Source organism: Pterocles gutturalis, unplaced genomic scaffold (assembly GCF_000699245.1).
Source record: "Pterocles gutturalis isolate BGI_N339 unplaced genomic scaffold, ASM69924v1 scaffold33809, whole genome shotgun sequence".
NCBI classification, from domain to species: Eukaryota; Metazoa; Chordata; class Aves; order Pterocliformes; family Pteroclidae; genus Pterocles; species Pterocles gutturalis.
The window spans coordinates 18,464-35,500 of record NW_010134394.1 but is presented as its reverse complement, the minus strand read 5'-3'; the positions used below and the strand labels follow the sequence as shown (position 1 = coordinate 35,500).

General features: G+C 38.8%; 1 protein-coding gene across 1 annotated transcript; it reads right to left on the bottom strand.

Annotated features, from left to right (window-relative positions):
• Positions 1-407: 407 nt before the first annotated feature.
• On the bottom strand, positions 408-15,801 carry LOC104467714 (SH3 and multiple ankyrin repeat domains protein 3-like; the record flags this gene model as incomplete). Its single annotated transcript, XM_010081587.1, has 8 exons — positions 15,598-15,801; positions 9,083-9,286; positions 7,469-7,540; positions 6,690-6,798; positions 6,279-6,430; positions 5,307-5,474; positions 3,811-3,927; positions 408-485 (listed from the first exon to the last, which is right to left on the bottom strand). Coding segments are annotated over exons 1-8 (1,104 nt in total), but the record flags the coding sequence as incomplete, so codon positions are not given.
• Positions 15,802-17,037: the final 1,236 nt, after the last annotated feature.

Sequence of the window (17,037 nt, the reverse complement as noted above, 5' to 3'; positions counted from 1 at the left end):
TTTTTTGTGTGTGTATGTGTTTTTTGGGGGGTTTTTTTTGAGATACAGATGACAGCTTCAACTTTTACCATTTACAGTGCATTAAATCAACCCCATCCCTGAAACTTAGCCCAAGCCCAGCTTGTTGGCCTCCAACCCAAGGAAGAAAGAGCTTCTTTCTGGCCAAGTCAATAGGGGCTGAAAAAAAGCTTAGCTGTCCAGGCACTGCTTGGATCTTTCTTACACAGACTTTCGGGTCTCTCTTACACGGGACTGGAGATAACCAGATTTTGAAAATGATCATTATCTCACTCCACAGCTGTTTTCAGCCTTTGGCAGTGTAACTTCTCCACAAAACAAAGTTCACATGAAATTTTCATCCTAATATTTCCGGAGGGCAGAGGGAAGGGGTATATCTTTTTTTTTACCTGAAATGGAGACTGGCTGTTGTAATTCTTAATCTCCTTGTTGGCTCCCCGGAACAGCAGCACTCTTGCACAGCTCTCCTGAAAACAGCAGAAAAGTTTGTTAGGAAGAGTCGTTAGCTACTGGATAGATATTCTGGCTGTAAGATGTGTTGCTGTTTGGTATCTATTTTCTTAGATAATATGTAAACAAAATAAATAAATAATTTGAGAAATTAAGTTATTAAAATAATACTTGAGATACGATAAGGTTTTGGTGCTTTGTAGTGTGTTAAGAGTAGAAACAATATGCAAGTGTAAAAAACTGTAGAGGAATGTAAGAGGTAAAAATGTAAGAAACTGGACTGGGGAAATTCCATACTGGACAAATCAGATTTTTCTGAAAATACACTAGTTCAAAATGAAATCTGACTCTCATATGGTTTTGCTAGGGAAACAGTACTGCTCATGGTACAGTAAACAGCACCTGGGGTGAATGATATCCTTCCCTACTTCTGAAAATTCAACAAAGCAGTTTTACCACTTGCATGCACTTATTTGGGGGTTTTTTTTTTAACCTATCTTCAATTTTAAACATCTGATGTATGATTTTTTTTTCAATATCCCTGAAATTATTTGGTCTGGCTATACCCACCACCTTCTGTCTTTTCCCCTAAAAAAATCCTACCAGTTAACAGCTATTAGGATTTAAAATAATTGTCATCATTACATTTTCTGATTTATCACACCAGATTCTTGATCCCATTAAGTTTCCTCCATCACAGGCCTGTCCTAAATACATCTGAGGAGGCTATCCCTACCCTGTACCCAAGATTGAATACTCCAAAAAAATATCTTCTTGTTCCCACCCCTCCGGTTCTGCGTAACAGACTGAAACAACAGAACGGATCGTATCTCAAGATGGCATATTAACAATCCTATCAGAGATGGTAATTTTTAATGATATATAATTAATTGAAATAGTTTCATTTGCTTGCACTGAAATCTGCACATTATTTGTATTCTCTCTACCTCATAGGAAGAACAAGGGCAATGAGTGAAATGTCAAAATGTTTTTCTTATTTTTCTGTATTAGCAATCACCCAAAAGAAGTCAATATGCTGCAATCTAGGTGAAGACATCTGGGTTAAAAAACCAAAAGAACCCAAACAAAGAAACAAACAAAAAAACAAACAAACAAACAAAACAACCCACAAACAGTTCTTTTCAGGGTTAATTTTTCAAAGAATTCCTTTCTGACTGACTCCTACCTGATTCTGATTTGCGCACTATATTATATAAGATCTGTCTAGGTTTCACTGAGTTACTGGGTGGCCATGAAATAACTTTAAAAAACCAAGAATTTATTCAGATCAGCACTTAACTGACACTCAGGAAAAGAGAATTACTAGCTTCAGAAAGTAACCCAAGAGAACACCCCAGGGCAGACTGGAAGGGAAAATCCAACGGGTAATGACTCCATCTACAGGAACCAGGAGGTAAAAAGGCTATTGCTGTCTTTACCATCCTCTCCATCCCAAAAAGGCCAGCACCATTCCTTCCACATTAGCTAATAACAACTTCCAATAAAAGGGACACTGAAAAAAATCAGCATAGGTTACTGTTTGCAGCACCCCGAGACAAACTTATTTTCACATACCCCTGATTAAGGAAAACAGCAGCATGACGGTGTTGTCACAAGCTGTTAAACTTCCAGTCACAAAGCCAAGCTTAATGACTGTGAATATATTTGCAAATTTGTAGATGCAATTTCAGTTAGAGTCTCTAAGGCTTCTACAGAATAATTTTTTCCCGCTGAGGTCAGGAAGGAAAACACATCTCTACATGAAAAATACGGTCGGGTACAAAGGAACAGAGTTGACGTTTTTACCTTTTTATGTGGATGATGGTCTGGGCTTCAAAATTCTTACTCGGGAAAAGTGAAGTAAATGAGGTTTAAGTAAATATACTTTTTTTTTTTCCAGCAGAAATGTTTATAGTTACAGGTGTTAAGTTTTTTACATGAAGCCCAAATGCAACAATTCTGTTGAGCCGAAGGTGAATTTCATTGCTCTGCAAGATTTTCCAGGAATTTTAACAAGTGTCGACTTGTAAAAAGCTTTGTATGCCTAGAGTCGCAGAAGCCATCCAAGCTGAGCAAAGAAACCATTGCTAACCTTAAACTAGTTGATGTCGGTACTTAACAGCCTGTTGAAGAGGCTTGGTGGACAGGGAGCAAGAAGCAGTCCATGGAGGCACTATATGGATATGCTGCATCCTTCAAATATTCAGCACCGATGGGGAAGATTTGTATGGCTAGACTCTTCATGAACTGATAGCAATTCCCACACACACATGAAGTTTTGAATAATATCAAAATATTCCCAAAATTATATTTTTCAAAAAAGCTGAGGGTATTTTAGACCTGACTGAAGAATCTGTCTTGACAAGACTTTTGGAAAAAACTAAGATGGTAATTAATTAAGAAGCAGATGTTTTAACAGATGTTTCACTAGTTACAGTCAAGTCTCATGACTTGTGTTTTTTTCTAATTCAATGAAACATTATACACACTGTGTTTTATCATAGTTGTAAAACTCGTTCCTTCCCCATCCCATCCATGCAAAGAGAGTGTAAAACACTATCAAACCAAAGGGTTCTGTTATTTGTAAATGACTACACCGGTTGTAAACAGCCAAGAATACATCTACAGACACATTTCCACAGTATTTTCTGAGTATTTCTTATTTAATTCTAATTTAAATTCTAGCAAAACAGCAATAAATTCTGGATAGGAAACAAATATTTAGATATGATACTAAAAAAAATACAAGCCAGTAGTACACTGTGTTGTTCTATTTTCTAATTAATATGTATAGTCTAGCTACCGACAATAAGCAACCTTACTTGCAACCAGTGAATAAAATACTAATAATATAGTTTTAATTATTTTCTTTCTAGTTTATAACACCACCATTTAAAAGCTGTGGCACTTCACTGCATATTAAATAAATCAAATAAAAAATAATGAGCTACGTTCTTCTTCAGTGTAACTTGCCTCTATAGATCAATAATGAGAAATTTATCCCAAGAGGAAACCGCATCTCAGGAAAACCTAACACCCAACCAGTAAACTTCAACAGAAAACTCAACAAGCCTCTGTTTCTGTGGATGGGCATGAAAGATTTTGCATTTGTACCTCAATTATGTCTTTTTTTTTTCCTAGCTAGATGTCATTCTCTTACAGCACTGGTTTCCAGTCTCCACAGGACTGGACTCCCCAGACCCATCTTTTCCCAAAGCAAGACATCCCCTCCCACGGAGCCGCGCAGAGGGGACCCCAGGCACCCCCCAGCTCCCACCAAGGAATTTACGACTTGGAAGGAGTCTCGGGGTCTGCTGGCAGAGGAGAGGCGTGCCAGCTCACCTGGTTGTAGAGAGCACAGATGTGCAGCGCCGTGTTTCCTGAGGCGTTCTGCGCGCACATATCGGCGCCGTAGAACAGGAGGTGCTCGAGATGTTGGACGTGTCCGTATCGCAAAGCCTGTGAACAGACGCGTTCTTATTTTTGTTATTATACAGTCTAGGGAAGAGTTCCAGGTAAAGATTTCTAGCAGAGAAGATGCTCTTCTACTTGGGGTCTAATTTTTAGAGCCACCCCTGGAGTCAATGGGAGGACTAACACCCAGACATCCCTACCTGCCTTAAACACCAGTGGGTGCGCTTCAGGTCCAGCACATCTGCGCATAAGCTTAAGCATCTTCTTAAATGGCAGCTTAAGGATGGAGGAAATACAAAGCTGGGCACTTTTTATCCACTAATATTCATAACTGCCAAAGGTGACGAGCAGACTGACAGAAGAGAGGGGTTTCTGTCCTGCTAATCTCTGGAAAGTTACCCACTAGATGGCACTGAAGATGATCAGATTTCCACAACCTGATTTTTTAAAGTGTGAAAAGAGTTTGGGGAAATCTGGCCAAAATTCAAGTAATAATCTTCTCGATTCTGGGATATCAGGTAGATGCACAGTATACCCAGGGCACTGAGCTGAAAGAGGGAAAATTTTCAAGAGCTACTTTATCAGTCACACAAAGAAAATGAGATACTGTGAATACTTGGAAATCACTCTATGAACCAGACTCTGCTGAAATTTGAAACTGTCCTGATTAGCAAATAAGTTTGAGAAAAATAACAGTATTTCCATTCATCAATCTCATTTACTTGCCTACCTGTGACTTGACATTGTTTTAGGAAAATGAAAAATATACTTGCTACCAATTGTTTCCTTGCTACGCAAGGTACCTTTGCCTTCTTCAGACAGATGGCAACATATGGGATTGTATCCTATCACCACCTTTCTGAATTCACTGAGGAATGCTTGTATTATTGATTACTGAAAACAGATTGCCCGTAATCCAGATGTGTAAACATTGATTTATTTACAAGTACAAGAAATTGGAAAGCTCTGTTTCATTATGAGAAATAACAACAGTATGTGTATGAGGCTGGGTTTTCAATATAGGGAATTTTCCTCTATATCTTCAGGGAGTCCAGATGGGGTAATGCTTTGATCTGTGCAATCCATTTCATCCACATCCTCCAAAATGATACAGAGAAAAGGCACAAAATGGCTGCAGTGACATTAAGACTGCTAGAATCTTTAAACTTTGTAAATTACTGAGTTTACCACCATGCAAAGAGCAACTAATAAAGCATTCTTGCACAACTGTTGCATAATATTCAGATGCTTCTGGAGAAGACAAGATAAAAGAGTTCAGATAATTTTTTTTTTCAGAAACAATATATATAATATATATAATATAATGTTACCAAACATTATATGTCTTTTTAAGAGATATAATTTAGGTCATTGGTGAGGGAAGAGGTCTACCTTCCCCCCAAACCAAAAGTAAGCTTCCCTACCTGATGAATTTCTTGCCATCCGTTTTCATCCTTGCAGCTGACGGTGGCGTGCTCATGCAGCAGCAGCTCACAGCAGTAGGGATCTCCCCCCACAACAGCCGTGTGGTACAGTGGGGTCAGGCCACAGCTGTCTTTGTAGTTAGGAGATGCTCCAAGCTCTAAAAGGGTCTGAAAGCAATCACAAACTGTGAAAAATATATTTTGGACAGACTTCTAACCATAAAGGGACTTTTCCACCTGAAAAGCTACTTACAAGATTGATATTTGCCATAACGTGTATTTTTGGACCACTTCTTTGTAAGCTGATAGAATGGGCCATGGCACAGAATAAGTTACACAAGGAATGATCTCAGAAGAATTAGGATGTAAAGGAATCTATGGGGATAGCAAGGAAGGAATGAGTGGCAATGTCCAGTTTCCATCCCCTCATTCAGTTCAGAAATCTCAGTCCTGAAAATGCCACATCACCTTTGCAACACATCCACCTCTTCAGTTACAAGATGCTTTATCAAAAATGACACGCAATTTGAATATCTGTCAAAAGGAAATAAGCAAAAGCCATAAATCTAAGATTTAATCTAGGATATCAAGGTGATTTAGGAATAGCTGTTAAAATACAAAAGAAAACAGAAGAGACTGTGTTGAGATATAATGGGCAATCCATGCCACTGGCGTTTGCTTTCAAAGAGATAAGCAGCAATAACGCCATTCCTATTTCCTCAGACAGATCTTTCCCAATGTATCAATGAATACAGTTAAATTTCATCACTTTTTCTTCCCACCAAAAAAAAAAATCAGAAATGAAAGGCCCTTTATTGAAAGCAAATCCTCAGATTTGAAAGCCACAAGAAGGCACTAGAACAAGCACACACTAAACGATCCATTGAGGACAATACAGTAATTAACTGAAAACATTCTCCTTTATATATTTTTCTATAAAATAATGTGTAATTTGCTATTGAAAGCATTTACCTTGAGGGTTACTTGGTTCTTGGCTCTGGCTGCTTTGTGCAGAGCTGTCATTCCATCTTTGGCTCGGAAGTCCAAATGGGCTCCTCCATTTTTCAGAGCTTTTATCACTTCTACTGTATTGTCAAGCTGAACTGCCAAAGTTAGGGGAGTTTCTGAAGAAGAGAATAGCACATACTTGAAAAACGATGGGCAAATTTATAAAAAAAGAACATTTGTTTTAACAATGGTAAGTTAAAAAAGCTGCTCAAAGAACATGGTAAATTATCAGTTTTCTCCTTTGGACAGTAAAGGCATACAGAGTCCGTTAGCCTAGAGTTATGGAGGCAACAGAACAACTAAAATTCAGCTTGTTAACTCATTTAGGTTGCACAAACCCCAGGTACCATATGGTGCTAGTTTTAGTGTTCTGACCTCCACTCTCTAGGTCATGATAGTTGGGGTCCAGTCCTCGGTCCAACATCTTTGTGATTTTTTCCACTGAGACGTGGTGGACATGATCCATAAATTTTCTCAAATTAGCCTGAAAGAAAGAGCGACAAATGAATCATCCCCTAATTTAGTCAAAATTTTATTTTTAATAAGTGAAACTGGACATGATCCATAAATTTTCTCAAATTAGCCTGAAAGAAAGAGCGACAAATGAATCATCCCCTAATATTAAAAACAAAATTTTGACTAAAAGTGAAACGTTCTCTCAATTGATGTCAACATCTGTTGATTTCATTGAACAGTAGCTGCAGAACCTGACTTTACACTGAGAGCACGTCCAGAAGACAAACACAGTAAGAAGATTCTGGGGTTTATAGTTTTAAGGCAAAAAAATGAGTGAAAGACTAATTCAGTAAGAAATCAGGATAGCGTACGGTGATCATTGTTATTATTCTGACCTGTAAATGTGTCTAGAGTCATAGATGAGCACTTTTGCAGCATGCTGAAATCACGTTGCACTTACAAAGTAAGGTTCATTTAAAATTATCAGTCGACACGTGGCAGAGTCAAACTTGGGAATTTCTCTATGACAGGAATTCCCAGAGCACAATTCACACATCCCTTTTGGCGCTGGAAGCACATACTGTTTGTTGTTCAGTAATTGGTCCAGGTTGTAATGAACTCCTACTTATTTCCAGTTTCTCAGAGACGTTACTTTGCTAAGTAGGCAATGGCTAACTTCTCCAGTCAACTGGGCATACCTTCGTATGAAGCTTGGCCAGCTGCTTCTCATCAAGGTTGAACTGTTTGTACACTCTTTTCTTGTATCGAAACTGAGGGAGGAAAAGAAGAAAAAAATTTAAAATGCCCAGTCCTTAAAAACTCATAATATAATTTTCTGACCTTACCAGAAAGTAACTATAATCCATGATGATGCAGATTTAGGAAAAATTCAAAAAAAAAAAAAAAAAAAAAGAAATACTAATATTTAATTTTGATTATTCACCAATAATAAGCACACTGCTTAGCATAGTGTCATCATAGTTTTACAAGCTAAGAATTCTGCTTACATGAACTGTATAAATATACTGAAATCAGTGGAGGGTCTGGGAAATGAGATCATCCTCTAGAATCTAGAGCAAGAATTGCAGTGAAAAGAGCTTTTGCCTAGGGGGAACTGCGCACTTCATTTATAGTCTCAGGCAGAAAGAACTGTGAAGGCATGTCAAATTAAAAAAAAAAATAAATATTTCAACGTATCAGCTTAGCATTTCTGAAATTTAAGAAAGGAAAAGGATTCCTGAAAAAATCACTTCATCAACATACACAGAACTTACACATGGGAATAGTTCTTCTGATGTTTAACTGGACTGGTCCTGGGAATGAGATTCAGGGGATCGCCTCTTTTTTTGTCTGAAACTCACTCATATTTTACCCTGAATAGTTTGCTACCCTATGGCCAGAGTAGCAAGATCTATGGCAAAAATCATGAGGTCTAGGTAGTTATAATTTACTATTATCTAATCGTACTATGCAGAATTCAAAGAATGCAGCATGGCTGTTGGACAAGGAGACTATACTGAGTAAGGCTTTAACAGCAGCTTTTCACAAGGTCACTTTTAACCCCTGCATTGCAAGCCTTCAGCTGCAGTAAGAAGAATTTTTTGCAAACAGTGAACACTCACGAAACAGAACATGACAGAAAAAAAATAAAGTGGTTATTTAAATTGCTTCTGGCTATAATATAGACATCAGGGATTGTCTGTCTGAAATAAACTGCTAGAAAAGCTCAGACTTGAAACCTTCTCTGGACCCTGGTTCTTTTTCTCTTGGATTTCGATTACAGTGGAGTAAATCTATCAACTGCAGGTTGTTAGTGGCTGGTGCACCACCCTACGAGCAATATCAAAATTAATTAAATACCAGTTGCACGCCCCAGTTTCCTGCTATGCTGTGTTCCAGCGTGATCTGGCTCTGCTCCATGTTCGCCCAGTGCCACAATAGTTCTGCCCAGTTTATCTCCCAGCTGCACAGGGGGGAAATTCCAGTGCACGTGTGTGTGACCGCTTCCCTCAATCTAGAACCTTACGTTTCTTTATTAAATCACAGAATAAGATACATTTCCCATGTCCTCAGCAGAGGACAACTCTAAATCTCCCAGAGGGGCTGATTCCTTGCAGCCTTTTGGGGATAACACACGGAACAGCTCCGCTGAGCAGGCGAATGCCAGCACTCCAGTACACAAGGGCTGAAGTTCAGACCTGCTGGTTGCTATTTCCCAAATGCAATTGAGGTGCACGTAGAAACCTCTAATACAGCTCACTGTATAGTTTGTATCAGAATACCAATGGTTCAGATATTAGATCTAAAAATACCTCAAGCGAAGGAACTCCTTTGCTCACTGGCTGTGGGTATTCCCTAAGAAGTCGCTCCTCATCCAAAAACTTCCCATCTCTACCGTTGCTCGCGGGCTGGAATAGTCCATAATTCAGGACATCTTTCAAACTCTGATTTAAAGTGCACAAAATCCGTTGCTTTGCAACCCACACGGAGGCTTCTGGGTTAAATCTAATGCATTTCTGCAAAGAGAAAATATTTTAGAAGTCTAATTAATGAAAAAAAAATTAAATAGTATCTTATGCTCTAAAAAAAAATTAAATAGTATCTTATGCTCTAAAATTTACAAATGTCATGAATATATACACACAGTCATGATAAACCCTAACCCTAACCCGCTCCTGGGCACGATCATTCAAAATTACCACTGGGTTTGTCTTTCATGGGTTCCTGCACAAACTCCACTTTTTCATCTACGGCTCAAGCACTGATGTTAAGACATTTAGTGGTATGGGAGAGAAGAGGGATAAAACTTTCATGGCAATGTCTCAGGTGATGCTTTGGCCTAGAATAGATAGCTGTGATCTTTTACAGTCTCAGATATAAAAATGTCATCAAATGAGATATTAGAATTTGTCACAAATAAAGTTGGCTAGGTAGCATTTTTTGTTGCCATTACATATTTTACATTTCAAGGTGCTTTGTGAAAAGCTGGAGCTTTTGAGGAAAGAGGGAGACAGAAAGAACACTATAAATAGTGTTATCATTCCCAAACAGCCCAGTAGGTCGGGCACCGACTTAGAAGCAAGGGCTAATCCCTGTGTTGCCTCAGCTCTGAACATCACTCGCCCCACGGTGCTTCCATGGGTTCAAACTCCCAGACAAAGTTCAGACTCAAACATCAGCAGCTTTCAGCAACGCTAAAAACTGTCGGTTGCGATGTATGTCACGAGCTAACTGCTACACGCTCTGTCCTTACGCAGTGACCTGTCATTATCTACACATCCTGAAACATCAGAAGTGCTATTAACATGGAAAGAAGCAATGATAATTTTGAAAATGCATGTAAGAAAGACTTCCCTGGGAAAACAAAAATTGCAACAGTACGTCAAATAAGAACCAAAAAAGAAGCCTTGAGTGCTTCAAAAACACTGTCAAAACCACACGAGGCCACTCAACAACCAAGTCCAGCAGCAAGAAAGCACTCAGCATTGGTTGCTGAAATGCAAGACCTGTATTTTTGATATTAAAGCTCTTTGGATCATGAGAGACCTGGTCAATTATAATCGTTCCTGCACACTGGTGAGAGAAGGTCACTAAGCGCAACAGAAGGACTGGAAGCAAGGGAAAAGTAAAGCCCATCCACTCCAGTGAAAGGGAAGATACTAATTCAATGGGAATCATGTTCCTGATACAGAATCTCCGAGGAAAAAACATGTAACTGTTCAAAATCTATCAACCAGCAGATCTTTGTCATCAAACTCACAAAGATATCAATCACCAAGAACTGTGCCGTGACAGAGGAACCATGACAAACGGTTTGTACAGCTGCCTCCAAAGTGTGACTGTCAGGATATCAAAATAAAAGTTATTCCTTTCAATAGATGTCGATATTAAAGATGTGACAACCAAAAAGTGGGAAATGCAAATGGGAGTTCAGTATCACGAAAAAAAATGGAACAAGTCACTCATTTTGGTTTGCTCCCGGTGTTCAACTCAGTCATTGGAAGCACTGCTTTCCTTCATCAAAATGCATCCAGAAAACACACGATTCACGAGATGAAACGTCAAAAAAACCAGCCTGGCCACACCAGCATCGGCTGGCAAGTCAGGTCACCTATCCAGAGCATGGGCGTAAGGACAGATGTCAGCAGCACGCACAAGGTTTCCATCGTCAAACTGAAGCTAAAAAAAAGGAAGATCAACTACAAACAGAAAGCAGCAATGAACAATCAGTCACAACACGGGATAACAGAAGAATAGCTGTGAAAAGTTACAAAGGAAAATCTGGAATAGGTCTGAGGCAGCGGATAGTGGTACGAACTGGAAACAAGCGAAAATGGGGGCATCTTAAGCAAAAATGGGACTCAAGCTGCAGTTGTGACAACCGCGTTCCTGCCTTCATGAAATGAAAGCTGCACAAACTAAACAAGTGTTTTATCTAAAAAAATAAAAGCACTACAGGAAAATACTCTTAATCCTTAAGGCCAATGAATACTGGAAAAAGAAAAGTGTAAGAAAAGATACAAAACTATAAAAAGAAGTGGAAAACCAAGAAGTAGCTACAACTTAAGCTGTTGCTTTACCAAACAACATTTTTCATGGAAAGTCCAATATATAAAAAAAGCAAAACACACAGGGGAGGGGGGAGTCAGTAAATGCTCATTACTGAAGTGGAGCAGCAAAAGAGATGGGCAGAAAGCATTTCAACGATGTCTTCAACAGACCCAATCCCATCTCAGCATCAGAATTTAATAAAACATATGAATCTGGGCATTTTGATTTTAAACATAACCCAAAGGGAGCACGTAAGTATAGGATAAAACAAAAGAACAGAAGAACCACCATGTGCTGATAATAAAATGATGAAAACACTCCTTAAAAAAATTATCTGACAGATCTGTTCTTGAAGTCTGTGAAAAAGAGCAATTCTAAGCAGAAAACATTGGACATCACTGTCAGAATACCATGCAAAGGAGATTTTCTTGACAACAGCTCCTACAGAAGAACTAGACTGCTTCCAGTGATAGGCAGAATCACTTGTGACATGTTCCTACACGGGCTGATAAAGGAAACAGATACAAGAAGACTTACCCTGGATTAAGACCAAAAAAGTCCAGGGAGAGGTCAGATATGCCAGGCATCACAGAGGAAAGCACAGACACATTAGTTCACCCAGTTCTCCACGTCCAAAAGACATTTGACTCCATGCACAGGCATGGTTGTCTTTAGGCACAAGGTGGGCAGTTGCCTTGGGCAGCAAACTCCTGGGGGCTGTTGGCTGCCAAGGTCGCACTTTGGTGCCCTGGGGCTGAAGCATCCCCTTAAGGGCAAACACAACTGAATATTGCCCAAACCACCAAGAATCCCTGCACCACCATCACAAAGAGAGGAGGAACTGGCCAGTTACATCTCCATCTCAACAGTGAGTCCTAGGGGTCATCATCAAGCCCAAGCCTTCTGGGCTGGATGCACTGTAAATAAGCTTCAGGCCAAAAGAGGTTACACCTGTGTCCTGCCTCCATAAAGGATCTGCTGAAGCTGAGCTCCTGGCTTATTAAATCAGGAAATTAAATGCCAGATAATACAGCTTTTTTACCCACTCTCCCATGCACATGTGTTTGTGAATATGGAGGGCTTTCTCTGCTCTCCATTCTCCTGGTAATATTCCTCAGCTCAGGAACTCTTTCAGTCACTCATTTAAATATTCTCCACCCTCCTGTGCTAAGGATGGCACTTTCCTGAATACAGATGATGCACAAAAGCAAGAAGAAATTACTCTTTTTACAAAGTATTCTCTCCATACATTGGATTAGCATCTGAACTGAAAAGGAAACAAAAAAGAATTTATGTAAGAACTAGAAAGTCTTCATAAGAGCATCGTATGAACTTCTCAAGGTTTACATTGTCTTTAAAGTTTCATATGAGAATAAAAGGGCAACAAGACAGATACCCTACAATGGCTGATAATTTATAGAGTTTTCTATAGCCTATGTATGACACTTGGTGCTTTTCTCATACATGCAATGAAATAAAGGCGATTTACATCACAGTCACTGTAGATGAACAAGCTTTTATTCCCAGTGAGTTTAGCTAGGGGCTTAAAGCTTCACAGTGGGTTGAGTTTTATCTAAAACCCTAAACTTGCCTGCTTTTAAACAAATGTATTCTTGACCACACTTTCTAAAAAAACACTGAAGATTAAAAACATAAAACTAAATTATGCCATTTCATGCTCTTTTGATTAAACAGACTAATTTTAAACACCTCTTACGTTAAATTAATGATAATCATATGGCAAATGGGATGTACACTGGATTTGGCTTGTAGCTATGATACAGCTCACGAACTGTGATCTTCTCCAAACTTTGCCACACTACACTTAAGCTATCAGTCTTCCTGTTTGCAAACCTGAATCCAGATTTTACTTTTCTGTACAAGAGCTTGTGGGCTGAAAATTGAACCAGAAATAGATCACCTGGTATAGAATGGTTTAAAACAATTGAGTGACATTTCATTAAGAGTTTAATGAAAAGGAAAAAAAAAATGCAAAGAGTAAAGCAGTAAAAATGAGCAAATGAAACACAAAACCCAAACTACTTTTTGGGGTATTTCATTTCCTGCACAAAATGAATTTTAAGAAAATAATTATTTCAATAGTGTCAATAAATAACTTATTGGTCTAAAAAATAGAGTAATGAAACAAAAGGGCTTCCGGAGGCTAACATCTCTCTGCTTTTAACAGCAATCTAGTAAGTAAAGCTAATCTTTCCATTTTACTGGATCTGTTCATTGAGCACTGAGCACAGATATAGCAAGCTGGTAGGATCACCAATAAAATCCTAGCCATGTTCACTCAGACCTTGTCTTGACAGAGGACCTCACTACAGGCAAAATCCTTTTAAATTCAAGATGTACAACAGTGGATTTCAGGGTCTCAATCAATACTGAAATGAAAGACCCAAGGTGGCGACTGCTTCAGCCAAGATTTCATAAAAAGCCTGTATGCGGTTCCCAGCAGCTCCTCTGAAGCTTTCCTGTCCAGCTCAGGTCCCACACCACTTTCTCTTCATAGAGGTTCATCTCACACCATAAAAACTAAGAGTGGTACTGTAATTTCAGCAGCAATCCTCATCTACAAGAATTTTTTAAGTACAAGAATTTAAGAGAGAACGTTCCCAACTCCGGAGCAGATTTTCTGCAGCGCTGTGTAGATCGGGCTTTAGAACACGAGCTCTACAACCACACCTGAGGCCACCCTGTCAACACAGCTCTTCCTTGTCAGCCTGTAGACAGCCCATCTCTATCATCCTAAACATGAACTTAATTAAAAGGAGAGGAATAATTTCAACCGAGATAGATCTTCAATGGCAGCACAGTATGATGTAGATCTTAAATGTCAGCACAGAGTGATGTATGGAGCACACATCCATAAAAAGAATGTGTTTTTATAATCAGCTCTGAAATGAAAAAAGCCTGATGCCTACCATCAATTGAAAAACCCAGCAACAGCGTTCAAGGAGACTCAGGGTAATTAGATAATTAATCACAAACTTGGGCAGGTTGGGGTTCTAGACAGAATCCGTAACTAACTCCCAAGACCTTCTCCAGGAGGAGGTTGTTATTCCTATAGTAGCACTTGTGGAGGACAATGAATCTTTTACTTTCAAAGTTACAACAGCAAACATCTCCAATTTTATGCTCCTAACATTCCAGACATTGAATTTTACACATTCAACCATAAAAGAAACACAGCTTTGTAGTTCCTCATGAGAAAGAGTGAGGAATTTGGCCTGTAGATTTCTAATATGTAAGGAGCAGCCAAGATTTTTTTTTTAATTAAAAAAAACCAATTTTTATTCTCCTTTACTCAATTAAACAAGTGAAAAGTCTGTTCAATTCTTTCTGTAAGATGTGAGAGATTATATCTTTTGTTGAAAAGTCTCTATTTTCATCCAGTAGACTTAGGGATGTGAGACACAGCCATAGGTCCACAAGTCAGCTTGCAAATGGATCCTCTAGAAAAAGAAAAAGAAGTTCATTTTATCCTCTTGGATACGTTTCCAGTATGAGTGGTGAGGAGGTGGGAAAGAATAGCAATTTCATGTCATTGTAAAAACTGGGAAACAGTACAATGCCACACTTTATTCTTCCTCCAAAGCAAGTGTGGTGATTTCTCTGGGTGGAAGTCTGAGAAATAACACCATGTAGTAAAGGCACGGCAGCAAAGGAGGAAGGAAAGACTTATTTGTGCTCCTCTGTCCACATCTTGATACCTAAAAGCCACGAGTTATCTAACAAGGCTATCTTTTCGTGGCAGGATGACAGAGACAGGCAACCAATGGTAGAGAGAGAGGATGTGATGACCTCCTCCTAGACCTGAGACTAATGTCAGCCACAAACTATCTCATGAAAAGAGAAACTAGAGAAGACAATGGGTTTATATATGCACAAGGTTCTTGTAGAGACAACATGTTTTTGGCGTTCATCCCTCACCTTTTGATGACATTTCAGATTCCTAGTTCTCTTTCTTCTACCCAAACACCTCGAATGCAGATCAGAAGGTATTTTGCTTTGTGATCACAGCTTTCATCAAGTTAACATACTAAACACACTCTCTGGGATAGGATGATGCCTTTCGTTTAGGCAATCAGTCAGACATACCATTGAGGTAAAAAATGTAGACATTAAAAGAAAACAGGACATAAATTTTGCCTGTAACTTGTTAAAAGATTGCAAGAAAACAGAACGGATCTGCTGCAGATTGCAGCCAGCAATGCTAACCATTTTATTTCAATTTATTTTTTTTTAATTGGAATGCAATATCCCTTACCGTTTGCTGCAGGTCAGGTATTATAATTCGAATCACTAAGGTGTTGCTCTGACTGTCGTCCATTCTGCTGCTTGGCTTTTCTGCAGTTGCTCTAATTGTGTCATAAATAGTTTCTTCTTTGGAGCTATCTGTTTCAGATTCAACAGAATAGTCGGAAAAGCTTTGTGCCATTTCATCTTCGCTTGACGTTGGACTACGAGGCATGTTCGAGTTTTCTTTATCCTGCCCATACAAAAGAGTAAGAGAAAAAGAGAAGTTATAGTTGATGTCTCAAAAAATGAATCAGCTACAAGTTTTGCCTTCTTGGAAATAACACACATTTAACAACGAAGTTATCAGTTTTATAATCCTCGTATTTCCTCCTGGGATTTATGTGGGTATGCAGAGTGTAATGGAAATCAATCTGGCTACCAATTTACTACAGAAGGGGAAGAAGGACAGGAGAAGGAAGAAGAGTAATAAAAGAGAAGATGACCTTTCTTCCCAAGCACACCCAACCTCCCAAAGGATCGGGAAAAATCCAGCGTAAGTACCAGGTTCTCTGCTAAATAGCACTGTTGTGAACTGTACCTAGAACGAGATCTGGCTTTGAAGCCTACTTCTCCCAGTGTAAAAAGACATTTCAGGATATTAATATAGGTGCTAAACCATCATCCTGTATATCAACAAATTGTACAGGTAAGGCTTCAATAAAAGACAGTCTTTTCAAATAGCAGAATCAACCAAAAAAATGAAATACTACAGGGAGCCAGACAGAGGCAGATGCTGCTTTGTGGTTTGTGGCTCATACAACACCCTTGAGTATCAACACTACCAAAATCTGTGTGTTATACATACAAGATATACACATAATACAGATTTTAGAAACTTTTTTCATCTGTGGTACAGATTAGGCTAAAAGGACAGTAGTATTTATTCCAGAGCAAGGACATTTGCATTCAGAGGTCTCACAGTAAGAACAGCAGAACATTTTCCTCCTGAGTTTTTCCAACAACAGCAGCAAAGGACTTTTTTTGTCCCACAAACTAAAGGCTTCTCCAGGAAATGAAAATTAGTATTCCATGGACAAATGCGGAAAACATTTATACTGGAAAAAAAATTGAAAAGACCACCACAAACTTTGCAGTGCTTGGTAACTGCATACTCTTCCGGTTTTCAGAGGCCAGAAAGATGCAAACATTATTTTTCATATTTTCCATGAGAAACCTCCCAAGACAACTTATCTGCTTTTTAATAAAAAAATAAATGTTCAGTTAAAAGAAAAAAAAAAAACAACCACCACCACCACCAATTCCACTGTCAGCCCACATTAAAAAAAAAAAAAAAAAAAAAAAAAAAAAAAAAAAGACATGAAAGCAAAAGTAAAGCATGGAAAGGTGAAGTGACTTTGCCAAGGTCACTGATATGCCAGGTGACTGTACTCAGATATCCAAATATATG